This window comes from Protopterus annectens, chromosome 7.part1, assembly GCF_019279795.1.
Source record: "Protopterus annectens isolate FY-2018-M chromosome 7.part1, PAN1.0, whole genome shotgun sequence".
NCBI classification, from domain to species: Eukaryota; Metazoa; Chordata; order Ceratodontiformes; family Protopteridae; genus Protopterus; species Protopterus annectens.
In genome coordinates, this window is record NC_056740.1 from 372,635,192 (window position 1) to 372,651,593 (window position 16,402).

Below are 16,402 nucleotides of genomic sequence, written 5' to 3' on the forward strand. Positions count from 1 at the left end.
AAACCGTCATTCCTATCATAACCTGTATGTTATAGAGTTCCTCTGGTGGGCAGAAGCATGCATCCACAACGAGGGACTGCCATTTACTCAACCCCAAGCTGCCCAGACCCTAACCACAGACTCGGACTATGCCTGGGGGGCACACGTGGATGGAAAATGTATTCAGGGCCACTGGAGCCCAAGTCAAATTCATCTGCACAACAACCAAAAAGAAATCCTAGCTGTGCAGAATGCCCTGACAGCTTTCAGATCCCTAATCTTTCCAGGCCAACTGCTAATAAAAACAGACAACACCACAGTTATGTGGTACATCAACAAGCAGGGGGGAACCCATTCCTACCCACTCTGCAGGCTAACCATGGGCCTGTGGAACACGGCCTTGGACAAAGTCCATCTGCGAGCTCCATTCCTGTCAAGCAAACAAAACTTACTGGCAGATTACTTAAGCTGAAATCTCCTAGACCCACATGAGTGGCAATTGGAGCACAGAAATGGGGGACCCCAGAGGTGGATCTCTTTGCCTCCCCCTACAGCCACCAGCTCAGCAAATTCTGCACCAGGAATCCTCACAGCAGGGCCTGGAAAGTCCATGCCCTATCTTCTCAGTGGGTAAATCTCTCAATCTATGCCTTTCCCCCTCTGCTCCTCCTTTCAAGAGTATTACTCAAGATAAAGCAGGGCAGACCAAGGACAATTCTTGACCCGGACTGGCCACACCAGCACTGGTACCCACTCCTGCACAGCCTGACGTCTGTGCCACCTTGGCACCTACACCAGAATTCAACCCTCCTCTCTCAGCAGGAGGGACAGATTCTCCATCCACAACTGCAAACCCTAAATCTTGCAGCTTGGCTTATTCCTTGAATTCTCCCCCCAACCTTAAGCAGACAGGTGCTGGACGTCATTCTTGAAGCCAGAAGACCCAGTACAAGAAAATCCTATGCTGATAAATGGAAAAGGTTCTGCTCATGGATTCAATCTTAGAAGAGGACACAACGCTGCCCTCTCTGCCTCTTACCCTGGATTTACCTAGCAGATCTTCCACAAAGGCCTGTCCTTCTCCATTAAGATAGATGCCTCAGCCATTTCTGCTCTTTACAGCACTGAGCCACCTCTCTTCTTGCACGCTGTTATCAAACAGTTCCTGAGAGGGGCAAACAACTTAAGGCCACCAAGGAGAGCATACAGCCCTGCTTGGGACCTTATCTTTGTACTGGAAAAGCTCTCACTTCCCCCATTTGAAAGTGCTGCATCAGCAGAGTTAAAATTCCTCTCTTGGAAAACAGCCTTGCTTCTAGCCATCACTTCAGCTAGAAGAGTGTCTGAACTATATAAGCACTCGTGGCTGTGGAACCCTTCATTATTTTCCATGCTGACAGGGTTTCCCTCAGGACTAACCCTTCCTTTATGCCCACAGTGGTGTCCAGCTCTCAGTCAATCCATCGATTTGCCAACCTTCTTCCCTAATCCTCAAAATAAAGGGGAAAGGATCCTGCACTCCTTGGACGTGCATAGACCGCTCAGATTCTACCTTGATAGGACTGAGCCCTTCAGAAAATCTGACCAGTTATTAATCAGCTTTGCAACAGGAGCAGAAGGCAAGGCATTTCCCAAACAAACCGGATAGCACACTGCATCCATTCCTGCTAAAAGCACCATGGGGAAACCAACCCCTCAGGGAATCCGAACACATTCTACTAGGGCAACATCTACCTCTGCAGCATTTCTCAGGGGAGTCCCTTCCAGGGATATCCTGGAGGCTGATATCTTAAGTTCTGTACACACCTTCACCAAGCATTACCACCTGCCTATCTTTTCCAAATCCAGGGCTGGATTTGCTACAGCAGTCCTGCAAGGCATACTACCCAGCCTTAACTCTTCTTGACTGCCTCCACCCTTCTTCAGCTTTGGGAATTCACCCAGGTGTGATGACTGCAACAGTGAAACACGAAGAACATACTACAGTTGTATACACTTACCATAAATGTAGATGTTGTGTATTCACTGTTGCAGTCCTGGTTTCCCTCCCTCCAACCCCCTGATTTTCTCTCTTGTTCTCTCTCTGTCTCTCTCTCCTGTCTATGGCTATTACTAACCCCTTATGGGGTATTGATATTGGTATTTACTTTTTATTGGTGGAATGTTCCCCACCATAACCTAGCTCCCTATTTGGGGGGCTCCTGACGTTTGGGGCAAGAAAAACTGATGTAATGGTGTCTGCTGCCTGTTTTTATACCCCTGACGACCTGACGTCAGTCCTGGAGCGACAGCATCCGACGCAGAAATACTAAGTCTCTTGTATTCAGGCTGACTGAGGGCTACCTGCAGGCAGATAACCCAAGTGCGATGACTGCAACAGTGAATACACTCTAACGTCTACATTTATGGTAAGTGTACACAACTGTACTTTCTTAGCAATTACATGTGTTTCCTGTTGAAGGTGTGAATGCTAGATATAAAGCAAAAAGCAAGCAAATAAGTAAAATAACTTTTTTTTTTTTTTTTTTTACAGGTATCATGATAGCCAGTTTTCTGACCATGACTGGTATCTTAACAGTAACTTAGAAATAGATGAAGTTCAGCGCGATCCCCGGGCCTTGTCTGATGTAACTGATGAGGAGGAAGTGCAAGTGGACCCTCGTAAATATTTGGATGGAGATAGTGAAAAATTCTTAGAAGATCACACTTTTGACTCTCACTTTTCTACTGAACCAGTCTGGCAGTATCCTGATCATCATGAAAACAAGTACTGTGATCTGGAATGCAGTCACACCTGTAACTACAAAGTTAGGTCTAATCCATACCTAGACAACTTAGTCTGGCGAAACAGTGAAGTTAACCATTACTATGAGCCCAAACTTATCATAGATCTTTCTAACTGGAAAGAGCAAAACAAAGAACAAGGTAAGGAGAAGGCAGATAAGAAGGGAAAGTCAAAATGTGAAATGAATGGATTAGTAAAAGCACAGATAGCACTGAAAGAGGCATCACAACAGCTGGTGGAGAAAGACAGGGAAAGGAATCAAGGCTTTGACTTTGATTCTTTTATAGCAGGAACCATTATGCTTAGTATGCAGCATGAGTCATCTAATGTTGACAAGTTAAATGATCTGAATAGTTCAGTATCACAGCTTGAATTGAAAAATTCAATATCAAAGTCTGTTAGTCAGGAGAAAGAGGAAAAGGGAATTGCCAATCTAGCACAGTTAGAAGGTTGGAATCAAAGTCCTTGGAATAGCCAGTTTGGTCGCACAGGTAGTGGGGAAGAGCATTTCCTTATAGACCAGTTTTGTTGTGACGTAAGGAAAGATGAGCAGCTGAATAATGAAAATACCCCTACAAGTTATTTGGACAAGTTTTTTAGCAGGTTAGAAGAGGTAGAAGTAACAAAACTTGAGCCAGGAGAAGATACAGATGCAGGTGAAAAGGAAAGCGAGGACAACCTCCTTGGTAGAAATGGTGAAATCTTGTTCAGTAGGCAGCTTGAGTCCATTGGCATTCCTGTTGGTTCTCCACTCCGTTCTATACAGGCCACATTGACACCTTCGTCTATCAAATCTTCACCTCAGATTCCCCACAAAACCTATAGTAGCATTTTGAAACATCTAAATTAAAACACTCAGCAGCAGACATTTCTTTTTATAGTCTTTATTTTATGTTCGTCTTTTATTACTGTTTTTTTTTTTTTTTACTTGAATCACATGGTACAGTTTTAACATGTACTTCCATTAGTTTTATGTTTGACATTTTATGATCCTAAATTACCTTGTGTCACAGATTATTTTATTTCAAACTAGCATGTCATTTGCACACAATTAAGCAAAAATGCAATTCATAGAGGGAAGGGGGGAAGGAAATGCACTAAACCAAGTAGAGACGTTCTGTCTGTGAAACCTGCAGCATAGCTGTACTTTTTACAGAATGAATGAATCTTGCCTTGTACTTTACACAGTAAGAATATTTGCATGACATGTCTATTTTCCCTTTAAAGACAGTATGGAAGTGGTAGAAGCAGTGTCTCTTGCACAAGACTAAACTGTTTTCATGCTGTATATAATTTTTAGGCACATGATACCAGCGTAAACTTGTAAAGTACAGATTTTTGGTATGCATGTGTTATCTACCTCAAGGTATCAGCGATGTTTGGCAGACCATTTGTTAGCTGTAGTGCTTCACAACATGCACATCTAAGTAGCCAGCATCACTCTACTGGTAGTATTCCTTTATTAAAAAAAATGGAACTTTTACTTGTTCTGGTATGCATTCTTTTATAGTGAAGTGTTAATAATATGTTATTTATTTTAGCATATGAAATTTGCTTTCTATTTATTTTAATTGTAGGCATTCAGTTCAGCTTTGAAAGGAACTGTAAACATCTGCAGCTAATTTCTTTTCAGCACTATTGTTCATTACCTACCAGGTAGAATGCAGGTGTGTTGAATTTTTTTAAACTTTTTTCATCCTTAATTTGTTTACTTTCATGCTATTGAAAGCATCACTGTGTATAGGAATATTTTATTGGAGGTGCTTGAGCAACCTTTAAGCATATGAATTAGGAAGTACTTCATTACGAAACATTGTTCCAAAAAGTCTTAAATTGTCACTTTCAAAACTTTTTGTATGTTAGAGTAGTGTGCATGGAAGTAACAGGTACGTTAGTGTAGAAGACCATAGACAACGTTTATTTTTGTTTTTTTTTTTTTATGTTTTGTTAAAATTTCCTATTTTGTAAGTCCACATGAATGAAGTTAAACGTAGCATGTAGTATCTGTTTCCTGGAATTTGTTTGCTTTCTGATAGGTTTCTCCATTTTCTGTTGTCACCACTTCCCTTGTTGAAAAATAAAGGACAAATAAACATGATTGGCCAAATACTTTCCATCATTTTGCAGTATGTGTATTCTTTATTGTACTTTATTGAAGTAATTTACAAAGCTGAAGTCTGTTGCACTTTTTAGAGAAAAGGGGGTGTTACCAGGTAATTGTAAATATTTGTGTGTATATGTAATTCATTTTTGCATGCATTGTGGAGCTAGTGAGACTGCAGTTGATATTCTAGTATTTATTTTTACAATAGTACTACTAGGAACTAATGCAGTGGAAGGAATGATGTCTGGCCCATTCTAGGCAGATGTCCTCCCATCTGGATGTCAGCATGTTTGTGGTATAAGAAAGAGATCATTTTGCACCATTTTTAGTTTCTTGCAGCAGTGTGAGTACTGAATATTATCAATCTGTTTGGCTTAGTTTTTAAAGTACAAATGCTTTGGGGGGCTTCATGTGGTGGTTTGTGTTTTGCTTGTTTGTAGCTATGTAGTTTTCCAGGGATAGATGTAATTTTCTAACATTTAATAATGGTTTTGTAATACCTGATATTTACTAGGCTGCTTGGAACACCAAAGCTCTGAGCTTCCATTGAGTTTTTATGAGCCTAGAATGCGGTTTGATTCCACCTTCATTTGCCTACGGTGCAACTCAGAGTAGGTTACTTGTAACTGATCAGTGCTTTTAGATTGCCACTGAAGGTGGGATAATTTGTCGAGCGGGCTGACCCAGTCAGTGAATAGGTTAAAAAAAAAAAAAAAAAATGCGTGTATTTCATGTGTGCGCACCCACACACTCTACACATAATCTTGGTTCAAGAACTATTATTGTCTTTCATAAACAGTGTACTAAAGGGTGGAGCGTTGTCATCTCTTGCACCATTGTGCCAAGTTCATTCAGCAGACCATCATGTGTAGAGCCAAATCTCTGCAGGGCTGTCTAAGATAGAAGGGGTTTGTGCTTTTTCCATGGGCTTCTGTGGCATCAGACAAGTTTTCTATTGATACTGCATGTAAAAAATGGGATAAGAAAAGCCCGAGAGATGGAATTATGAAGGCTGAGGCAGCTGTAGGGTTGAATGTTTGGCAGATTTAATGCAATGAAAGGTACTGCAAGGCTGAACAAAACACACCACTTTTGTAGTACCTTTTATTTCATTCAGTGCTTTATTTGTATTTATTAGATTTAATGCAATGTTTACTGCCCCTCAGGAGGGCATCTTGGTGTGGGAAGATGGCACATCCTCTCAAGTTGAAATCTAGCAGCAGCAATTTGATCTGGACCCCGCTCTGTGCTTCTGGTTTTGATGACTGTATTTTGATGCAAGGGTGACGGCAGTATGCCTTTGCTTCTGGTAAAAGAAGATGTCCACTGCTCAAAATTGGAACAGGCTCCCACCTGTGAGAGGAAATCTAGAGGTGGCAGTTACCTCCAAAAAGAAGGGCCGAGTCATCCAAGCCTTGGACATTTGCTGTCTTGCTCTAGAGCATGTTTGGCCTCTTCATAAAACCCGATAAAGTTGTCTCTTGGTTTCATTTCTCAAGAGCCAGTAGCTGTCAGTGTCGAGGACTCTTTGCCTTGGAAAGAGAAATATCCACTGACCCCCAGGATTCGGACTGTTTATACTGTTACTCCAGTGCAGATAAACTGGCCTTTGTGCACCAGATGTCCTCCACATGGCTCTTAAATGAGGATCCTCTATAGTCGCAGCTGGCCAGTTTTCCATAGTTTTAGAACACACCCCTGTGTTTTAGCCAAAACTCGGCCCATATACATAAGCCAAGTAGGTGGTATAAACAATGCATTAGGTTGATGCCATTTTTGGAGTTTTCTTGCTGTGCAGTATTGCCTTGTATGCTTTTTGCAGTGTGCGTTCCATCAGTCGACCTTCCTCCAGGGAGCCAGATAAGTCTTCCATAGCTTCTTTTCTGTTGTATTGCCCTGTTATTTAGCTAATGTCTTATTTGAAATCGGATACCAGTTCTGAAGAATTCCTTTTTATAGTCTATAATTGTGTGTTTCATGGAAAACCAATTCCACACAAAGAGCATGACATTGAGTCAGTCTGCACTCTTTTTATCCTGAGGAGAATTTGTAATCGTCACAAGTCTGTCCAGAAATTCACTTGTCAAATGGCTTCATGCTACCCTGGCATTACCCAGGGCTTCTGGGAGCTTTCGTGCAAAGGAAACTTATTCAGGGAAAGGAGAGAAGCATAGCAAAATAGTGCATTCAACCCATGGCTCAAGTTTTCCAGATTTTCCCATCTCCTTACAAGTTGAGGTTCTTTTGCAGACCCCGACTGTCAAGTCTTTCTGCTAAGGAACCTGGTGCATCTCTCTGCTGGTGCCCATTCCGTTTCTAGCTTGTATTCCCCCACTTTGTCAGCTGGAGCATGCATCATGATTTCAGAAGGGGAAGATAGGATCCCTAGAATCTTTGTTCATGAGTAGGTTCCTAGTGACCACATTGAAGTAACAGTTCCCTTGCTTGTGATTGAAAGCCTCTAGAGACAGAGGTAGTAGTTTCTAATCAGGGGAGGTATGGGAATCTAAAGCTTAATAGATGCAGCCTAACTCATCTCTTTCTAGGTCAGGCAGTGCCTCTGCTCGGTCCCCCTTCTTGAGCTTCTGATTTACTAGTCCAGCTGGCTGAAAGTTTCATGTCCTTGGTTCCAAGACGCCTGAGCTTGGAAATACATTTGGTAACCGTTGCCCCTTTTCCCAAGAGGAATCAGACACCAAAGTTTTGTGTGGGCAAGTTTACATCACAGAGCAACTGAGCTCCTATACCGAAGATGGCACTATTCTTTGTTTCCCCACCAGAGAACATTTCCTTTTAGGGTACCCTTCATAGAATAAAGCTAAAGAATACTCTGAAGCCCAGTAGAGATACAGAACCTTCATTGGTCACATTGAGCCTAGTAGTTCCTCCATTGATAGATTTCCTGAAAGATGTTTTCAAAATGCATCACTGGAAACACTCCTTGTTCACGTTCTTAGAAAGTGTTACTGTTTAAAGGGTCAAGGATTCCCACAAGTACTTGTATAGGAGCCTGTTGGCTGATCCAGATGTGGTGTCACTGAATCCTAGCAAATAAGGAGCCATATCCCACATGACAAGCGGAGCCCTTGATAGAGTTAATATGAAGGTATATACTGCTACTGCTCCTTGTCTTGAAACTGTTAGTCCCACATGCTGATGTTCATCGTGCATACAGCTGCAGTCATCACACTTGGGTTATCCTGCCGTCAGGCGGGTCCTCGGTCGGCCGAATTCCAAAGTCTAGGTCCGGCGTCGGTTGTTGTCGCTTCTTCTCTGACGTCAGTGCGGCAGGGGTATAAAAGAGGCAGCCAACGCCATTTTCTTCAGTCTTTCTTGCCGCGTGGTGCCCGAAGCAGAAGCAGTTCGCAAGTGCCGGTCGGCCAGCTCCTGAGATTTAGTATTTCAGCCGAAGTCTTCTTTAAAGCTAAGTACCCCATTGGGGAAACTTTTCTTGCCTCAGACCGATGTCAAAGTTAATAATTGCATTTCTTGTGGGAAGCAAATACCGCATAAGGATTTTCACTCTTTCTGTATACCTTGCTTAGGGCCAGACCACGACGTCTCGGCCTGCCGTTTTTGTGCTAGGTTCAACAAGCGCACTATTAAGCGCCGGGTGGAGTTCGCCCTTCATTATTTTGGCAAAAAATTTAATTATGTCATGTCATCGGATACACCGACGCCAGTTTTAGGCAAAAGACGCAAAGACAAGGACCGTCATCCGAGGTCTGCACCGAGTACTGAGACCACGCTTAGGCCGACTAACGGTTCTCTGGTTCTCAGCGAGGCACCTATGCAGCCCCTGACTACCGATGAAACTATTTTACCGGTGACTTCAGTACCCGAGGTCGCAGGTTCCTCTGTCTCCATTCCCACTGCAGATACCGACGCCACTCTTGGCAGGGAAACCGAAAATTTAGTGAGGTCTGTCATTTCTGAAGGCGTCTTCAGGCCCTACCACCTTCTCTATTAAATCCTTCACTAAATCTAAAGCTGCAATGAAAACTAAAAAACAGGGTCCTCAGAACTCCTCTCAAGGCCCCATGCCTAAAAAACAGATGCTTAAAATGGCTGAGGATTTGATAACTCTCATCAGGGGTTCTCAACACCCCTCAGACAAAAGACCCAGATTGAGGAGGACAACCCTTCCTCAGACCAGGCTTCTATTACCTCAGACCATTATGAGGACCAGGATTATGCCTATTCCCCTTTTGAAGACTCTGATGCTGAGGAGTCTATTCCTTGATCTCCACCCCACCGAGGACTACTCTTTTGGGGAAACCCTGCATACATTGAGAGAGCACTTCCACTGGGAAGGCCAAGATTACTCAGATTCCAAGAAAAGGCTCAGGGAATTTCTACTGCTCCCCCAGTATAGGCCCCTGGCTATCCCTCCTGTTTTAGACTTTTTGGATGATGTGTACGCAGAAGCCAGTCTTAATCCAGACTCTCTACCTCCAGCCCCTGTTAAACCAGATAGGTATTACCAGGTTCCTGATTCTCACCAGTTCCTTTATAAAAGCCATACTAATGACCCAGAAACAATTTCACAGGGTCCCAAGGTGATTAAGGCCTCTACTGCTAAAATCCCTTTACCTTCAGAGAGAGATTCCAGAGCATTAGAAATGTGGGGGGAAAAGGTGTATCCATCAGCCACTTTAACCAGGGCATTAAACTGTCAATTTCACATGTTAAAGTACCAACGGTTTTTGTTATCTCAACTGAAAAACAAAATGACACAAACAGAACAACCAGATTTGAAAGAGTTGCAGGATTTGTTGCATGGAGCAGAGCAAGTGGGTAAACATACCTTGCAGTGTGGTTTTGATGCTTCAGAGGCCTCATGTAGAGCTGCTGTCACAGGGTCTGTCATACGTAGACATGCTTGGCTCAGAGCAAACCTTACCAGATCATTTCAAAGCAAAGTTATTAGATACACCACTTCAAAAAGATGTATTGTTCGGTGTTAAAGCTGAGGAGGTACTAAAGAAAATGGAGGAAAAAGCGAAATCTATGCAAACGGTTAAAGATTTCTTTTAGGTGCAACCTCCACGCTTCAGCAGAAACTGGCCTTCAAAAAATTGGTCCTTTCCAGCCACTGACAGACCTCAAAGGGGCAGATACAGACGCCCAAGGGGTAGAGGACAAACCTCAAGGATCTTACAGAGCTAGACAGTGGCAAGCACCAACCCCAAGAGGTGGAGAAGATAGACCACAGTCATTTAGAAGACAGACACAATGACTTCCCCCTATGCCTGCCAAACAAAGCTATAATGGCAGCACCTTTGGGCGGAAAACTGGCATTATTTTCAAAAAACTGGCACATTGTTACAAAAGACAAATGGATTCTGGACATTATAGACAGAGGCTTACAGGTTCCACTTTCACACCCTTCCAAAAATGAGAGGCTTGCAAAACCTGCCACAAAATGAATGGGCAGAGGCACAAAGACAAATTTCCGCTCTCATGGATATGAAAGCAATTCAAGAGGTACCTGCAAAAGAACAAGGTCAAGGTTTTTATTCCAGACTATTTCTGGTACCAAGGAAGGACAAAGATTGGAGACCCATCTTAGACCTATCTATCCTAAACACATATCTAGAGGTACCAAAATTCAAGATTCTCACATTATAGCAGCTTCTTCCCATGCTGGGCAAGGAGTAACGTTGGACCTCAAGGAGGCATACCTGCATGTCCCTATCAGACAAGATTGCAGAAGATGCCTCAAATTTCTTGCAGGTTCAACCCATTACCAATTCTCTGCATTGCCCTCTGGCTTATCTACTGCACCCAGAGTGTTTACGAAATGCCTGGCATCAGTAATTGCCTTCTGCAGACAACAAGGAATACAAATCTACCCATATCTGGATGACTGCCTGATCCAAACGGACAGCAAGGACATTCTATTGCAGCATCTGGCATTTATAATAAAACTGTTAAACTACCTGGGATACACAGTGAACAAAAAGAAATCAAAACTAATACCTTCTCAACAGATAATTTTCCTGGGTGCCAGCTTAAATACAACAACCCAGATGGCCTACCTCACGCCAGACAAGCAAGGGCAACTGTCTCAATACTTCAACAAAATGGCAACTTTAACCAGACTATAACTGCAAGGAAAGTCCTGCAGGCTCTGGGGTTCATGGCATCTTGCATCCTACTAATACCATGTGCAAAGCTGCATATGAGGAAACTCCAATGGTACCTAAAAAACTTATGGTCTCAACACAGCCCCAGCTTGGAAACAATTATACCACTCATTCCATGTCTTCAAAAGGAATTTTTGTGGTGGGCTCAAGCATGCCAAAGAAACACAGGTCTCCCTTTGTTTACCTCAAGCAACTCAAATCATCACAACAGACTTCTCAGACTACGCCTGGGGGGCACACATGGCAGATCAGTGCATTCAGGGAAAATGGTCCCAAAAAGAGAAGCACCTACACATCAACCAAAAGGAGATGCTAGCCATGCAAAATGCTCTTAAGGCCTTCAAGGACCTACTGCATCCAGGCCAATTATTAATAAGGACAGACAACACCACCACAGTCATGTGGTACATAAACAGGGGGAACTCATTCATACTCCCTGTGCAGGCAAGCCATGACCCTGTGGAACACAGCACTGGAATTACAAATTCAACTACAGGCACAATTCCTGCCAGGGAATGAAAACACACTGGTAGACAACTTAAGGAGAAATATGACAGACCCACACGAATGGAAGTTGCATCCTCAAGTCTTTTCAAAGATAACTCAGGCATGGGGACAGCCAGACATAAATCTATTTGCTACCCACAGAAATTACCAGTTGGAAAAATTCTGTTCAAGGACCTATCATCCACAAGCCTGGAAAGTGGACGCACTCTCTTTCAATTGGACAACATTGACAGTCCATGCCTTCCCGCCTCTTCCTCTACTGACCAAAGTTTTATTAAAAGCCAGAGCAGAGAGGCCACAAATGATTCTCATTGCTCCAGACTGGCCACGACAGCACTGGTATCCTCTCCTAAGAGCCTGTCACACTCACCACCATGGATCCTACCTCTAGTTCCTCTTCTGTTGTCCCATCACAACTACAAAACCCTTCACAGCCAGCTCAAAACCTTACATCTAGCTGCACGGAGAATACCTCAATTTCCCAACAGACTCTCCTCTCCAAGGAGGTGCAGGATGTCATCTTGGAGGCCAGGAGACCCTCTACTAGAAAAATCTACTCCGCCAAATGGAAACTATTTTGTTTATGGAATCAAGAAAAGGGCCAGAATCCTTGGGTAATAAATATGCCTCAAATTTTACAGTACCTAGCTGAGATGTTAAACAGTGGCCTTTCTTTCTCCATCAAGATCCACGCTTCAGCCATTTCTGCACAATACAATACAGATCCTCCTTTATTTTCACATCCTTTATTAAGGCAGTTCCTCAGAGGGGCAAAAAATATAAAACCCCCACGGAAACCACCAGTCCCAGCTTGAGACCTCAACTTCGTATTGGAAAAGCTGACCCTGCCTCCCTTTGAGCCGGCTTCTTCAACAGAGCTACAATACTTGTCGTGGAAAACAGCCTTCCTTCTGGCTATTACCTCAGCACGCAGGGTTTCGGAGCTACAGGCCCTCATGGCTGTGCAACCATTCATCATTTTTCATCAGGACAGGGTTTCCTTACGAACCAACCCTACCTTCATGCCAAAGGTAGTATCCAGTGTAGCTTTGAATCAGACTATTCATTTACCTACCTTTTATCCAAATCCACAGAACAAAGGAGAGAGGCTACTACCGTCCTTGGACATTCACAGGCAACTTCGTTATTACTTGGACAGAACAAAGTCATTCAGGAAATCTGAGCAGCTCTTTGTGTCCTATGCTACAGGTGCTCAAGGAAAGGCTATTTCCAAACAGACTATTTCTAAATGGATAGCCCACTGCATACGCTTTTGTTCATTTCATGGAAAATCAGTGCCTGTGTACATCGGATTCCACTCCACCAGGGCTACAGCTTTCCTCAGGGGAGTCCCTACCAAGGACATTTTGGAAGCAGCTACTTGGAGTTCAGTGCACACTTTCTCCAAGCACTACCACCTTCCACTATGCTCAAAATCTAGAGCGGGCTTTGCCACAGCAGTCCTGCAGGGCATCCTAGCCCCTCCTAGTTCCGCTTAGTACCTACCACCCTTACTTAGCTTTGGGATTCTACCCAATTGTGATGACTGCAGCTGTATGCACGATGAACATAGTACAGTTTTGTACCTACCATCAATGTAGATATTAGAGTGCTCATACAGCTGCAGTCCAGGTTACCCTCCCTCCATCCCCTCTTAGGACAGGGCTTATGACAAACGCCTTTATCATACAACCTATTTGGGGTATTCCTTTATGGTGTATTTGCTCGCAACTACTGTTTTGATTTATCTACATTGCATGTTTGCATACTATTATGTTTTGCCTTCCTTCTGGGGGCACCTGACATCTGGGGCAAGAAAAACTGAAGAAAATGGTGTCGGCTGCCTCTTTTATACCCCTGCCGCACTGACGTCAGGGAAGAAGCGACTACGACCGACGCCAGACCTAGACTTTGGAATTCGGCCGACCGAGGACCCGCCTGACGGCAGGATAACCCAAGTGTGATGACTGTAGCTGTATGAGCACTCTAACATCTACATTTATGGTAGGTACAAAACTGTACTTTTTATCAGCTAACCCTGTTGGAGCAAGTAGAGGAAAGTAGAGGAGATTGAAATTAAAATTGCTGGATTTGTACAACCTATTTTTCCAATTTGCTAATCACTCTTAAATGTGTGGTTGTGAAGTCTTGGATGCATCATGTAGGGCAACAGCTACTGTGTTTCTTTGGGAGATGTGCCTTGAGTGGACCATGCCCCTAATGGACGGTATGAGGACAGAAATCCTCAGTGATCCATTAAGTGAGCATTTCCTCTTCAGACACCTAGCTTGAGGTCTGTGTGATACTCGAGGAAATGATTGGAACCTCAAAGTCAAACTGGTATTGCAGAACTGTGTGCCTAGGTATTCCAAACATTTTTGCAAGACCCAGCTTTCCAGTCTGAGACAAGTCCACCCATCTCTGGTAAGGGGAAAAGAAGGAAAGCGCATGAAAGAATGGCAAGCAAAGCCCTGAGAAAGAGGCTTGAGGGCCCATAAGACCATAGCCCCAGAGATTAGCCACGGCTTGGCCAGGTTGCACCATCCCTCCTTCCCCACGTTCAAACTTGTTCCCCAAAACCCCATTCAAAAATTTGGGTGGTGGTTGTACTTTGTGTTTGTTTTTGTTTTGTTTTTATTTATTTATTTATAAAAACAGACTGCCACACAAACTTCTTGGTGTGTGTGGGGGGGGTGGGGGGGTTCTTTTCCGGGGAACTTTGCCATTTGGCATTTGTCATACAAGTTCTATAAAGCTATGCTTGGTATAGAATTGACAGAAAAGGTACCCTCAGGGTGAAGAACAAGGATATTACTCCATGCTCTCATTGTTGCAAGAAGAGAGCGATATTAATCGCCCATTCTGTAAATTTCCTTCTTTAACAAGTTCCTCAAGGTCCTACAGATCAAGATGTTTGCTCCAAAAGGACTTCTGCCAGTTATTCTTCAAGGGGCCTTCATGTTGACCCTAGACGTCAAAGACATATGTATATCCATGTTCCAACTGTCAAAACCCCACAGGGGAACCCAAAATATGCAGCATGGAAGAGCATTAGCAGTCCACTGTTTAACTAAACGTCTTACTCAAGTGATAGATTTTTACAGGCGAGTATTCAGATTTACCATACCTAGACAAATTATCCTTGTAGTGCCTTTTCATGGTGTTACAAATGCTCTGAGCATCACCCTGAATTGTTTGTCTATAAGACCAGTTGTCAACAAGGAAAAGACTCTCTCAATGTAGTCTTCCTCTCTCAAGAGGAACTGGATATGTCGAACAACTACTTTGATAATTCCATTCAGAAATTGAATACCCTTGGACATTTATGGTACATGGCAGCATGCATTTTATTGGTCTCCTTAGCACACCTGCATATGAGGAAACTCCATTGCTATCCAAAGAACTGGTTGTGGTTGTATATGATGGCGGCAAGGATTTCCCTGCCACACTGCATAAATTAAAAAGTTAATGCTGAACCCAGTAGTGCACTCAGAACAGGGAAGTCCTTTTGCCCCCTACCACCAAAAATGACTTGCTATAGACTCCTCAGACATGAAAGTGAGATGTGATACAGGGTGAGAAGAAGTACCAATGTCAAAGAAGTGATGCCTTTACAAGCCTTACCACAAAATGTGTTGTTAATCTTGGAACACACCACATTTATGTGGTACATAAACAAGGAGGGGGGGGCTCGCTCCTGCTTTCTTTGCAGGCTTGTTGTGCAGTTCTTGGAGAGTAGAATTTTCTGGATTTCCACATGTATTCCTTCAGTTCAGAAGTTAGTAACTAACGAATTGGGCCAGTCCCAATCAGACCCTCATGAATGGATTTGCACAGCAACTCTTTCCTAGACTTAACCAGGGGATGGCTTGTATCAGGCATAGGCCTAATTGCTTCCCATCTGAACAAGCCACTGAGACCTTTTTTCCTCAGGGTCACAACTCCAGGAATGTGAACAGGAGCATGGAGGACAGATGCCTTCTCCCAGAGTTGGATAGGTCAGTTCTTGGCATGTTTGTCCCCAATATACCTTTTATTTTCCACATGGCATTAACCAAAGAAAATGAGAAAATGCCAACATCGATTCTTTTAGCTCACTTTTGGTCAAAACCAGACTGGATGGTCATTTGATCATTTCTGCAGTAGCCTTCGCTATAACCGTTATATCTTGCATAATATAAAACAGCTAGCAGGCTTCCAAAGCTTAAGGGCACCTTCCACCTATGCAAACTTTTCGACTTTAGCAAGGCTGAAGAAACACAATGATCTGATGTTATCCATGTCATTATTCCTCACAGTAGGGTCTTGGATCCAAGCTGGCAATTTTAGCTTAGACATGACTAAGGTTCAACCTCCTTCCTCTTCCGTAATCCCCTACTGCCCTCTAACCCTCAGATCCTGTTTGTCGTGTACCACTATGGACGTGATCCATTGGCTTTTGTGGAGATGAATGATTTTTCTAATTTTGTCAGCTAGAATTAGTGCAGTTTGGTTTAACTGGGTTTAGTTTAGTTTATAGTCAGTTGCCTCCCCTCCCTTAGACTTTTTTTCTAGCTGGATATTTTCCCCTTTGTCAGTTGGGCACTTGGCACCTTTTTTCCCTTAAAGTCTCTCTTTGGGTTGGTATTTTCTTCCTAGTGCTTTTTCCTTTCCTTTTCTTTGCATGTCTGAGAAATCTTCAGAATTTAAGAAATGCTGCTCATGCGGTCGGAAGATGATCAGGAACCATACTCTTGAGCGTAGGCATAGGTTTGCAGATTCCTGGATTGGGTCTCCGGCCAAGTCTACCCGCTCCAGATCTTCCAGGAGTTTGTTGCCGTCTGATATGGACAGGATGATGAGGCGCTTTCTCAAAGCCCAGATAGAGTTGGGGCTTTT

At 43.4% G+C, this 16,402-nt stretch overlaps 1 protein-coding gene across 1 annotated transcript in view; it reads left to right on the plus strand.

Annotated features, from left to right (window-relative positions):
* Positions 1-4,883, plus strand: part of MAPK6 (mitogen-activated protein kinase 6) — a gene marked incomplete in the record, with an annotated part of 137,240 nt that extends 132,357 nt beyond the window's left edge. The window contains 1 exon segment of the mRNA XM_044078818.1: positions 2,513-4,883. Within this exon segment, the coding sequence (XP_043934753.1) occupies positions 2,513-3,614 (1,102 nt within the window).
* Positions 4,884-16,402: the final 11,519 nt, after the last annotated feature.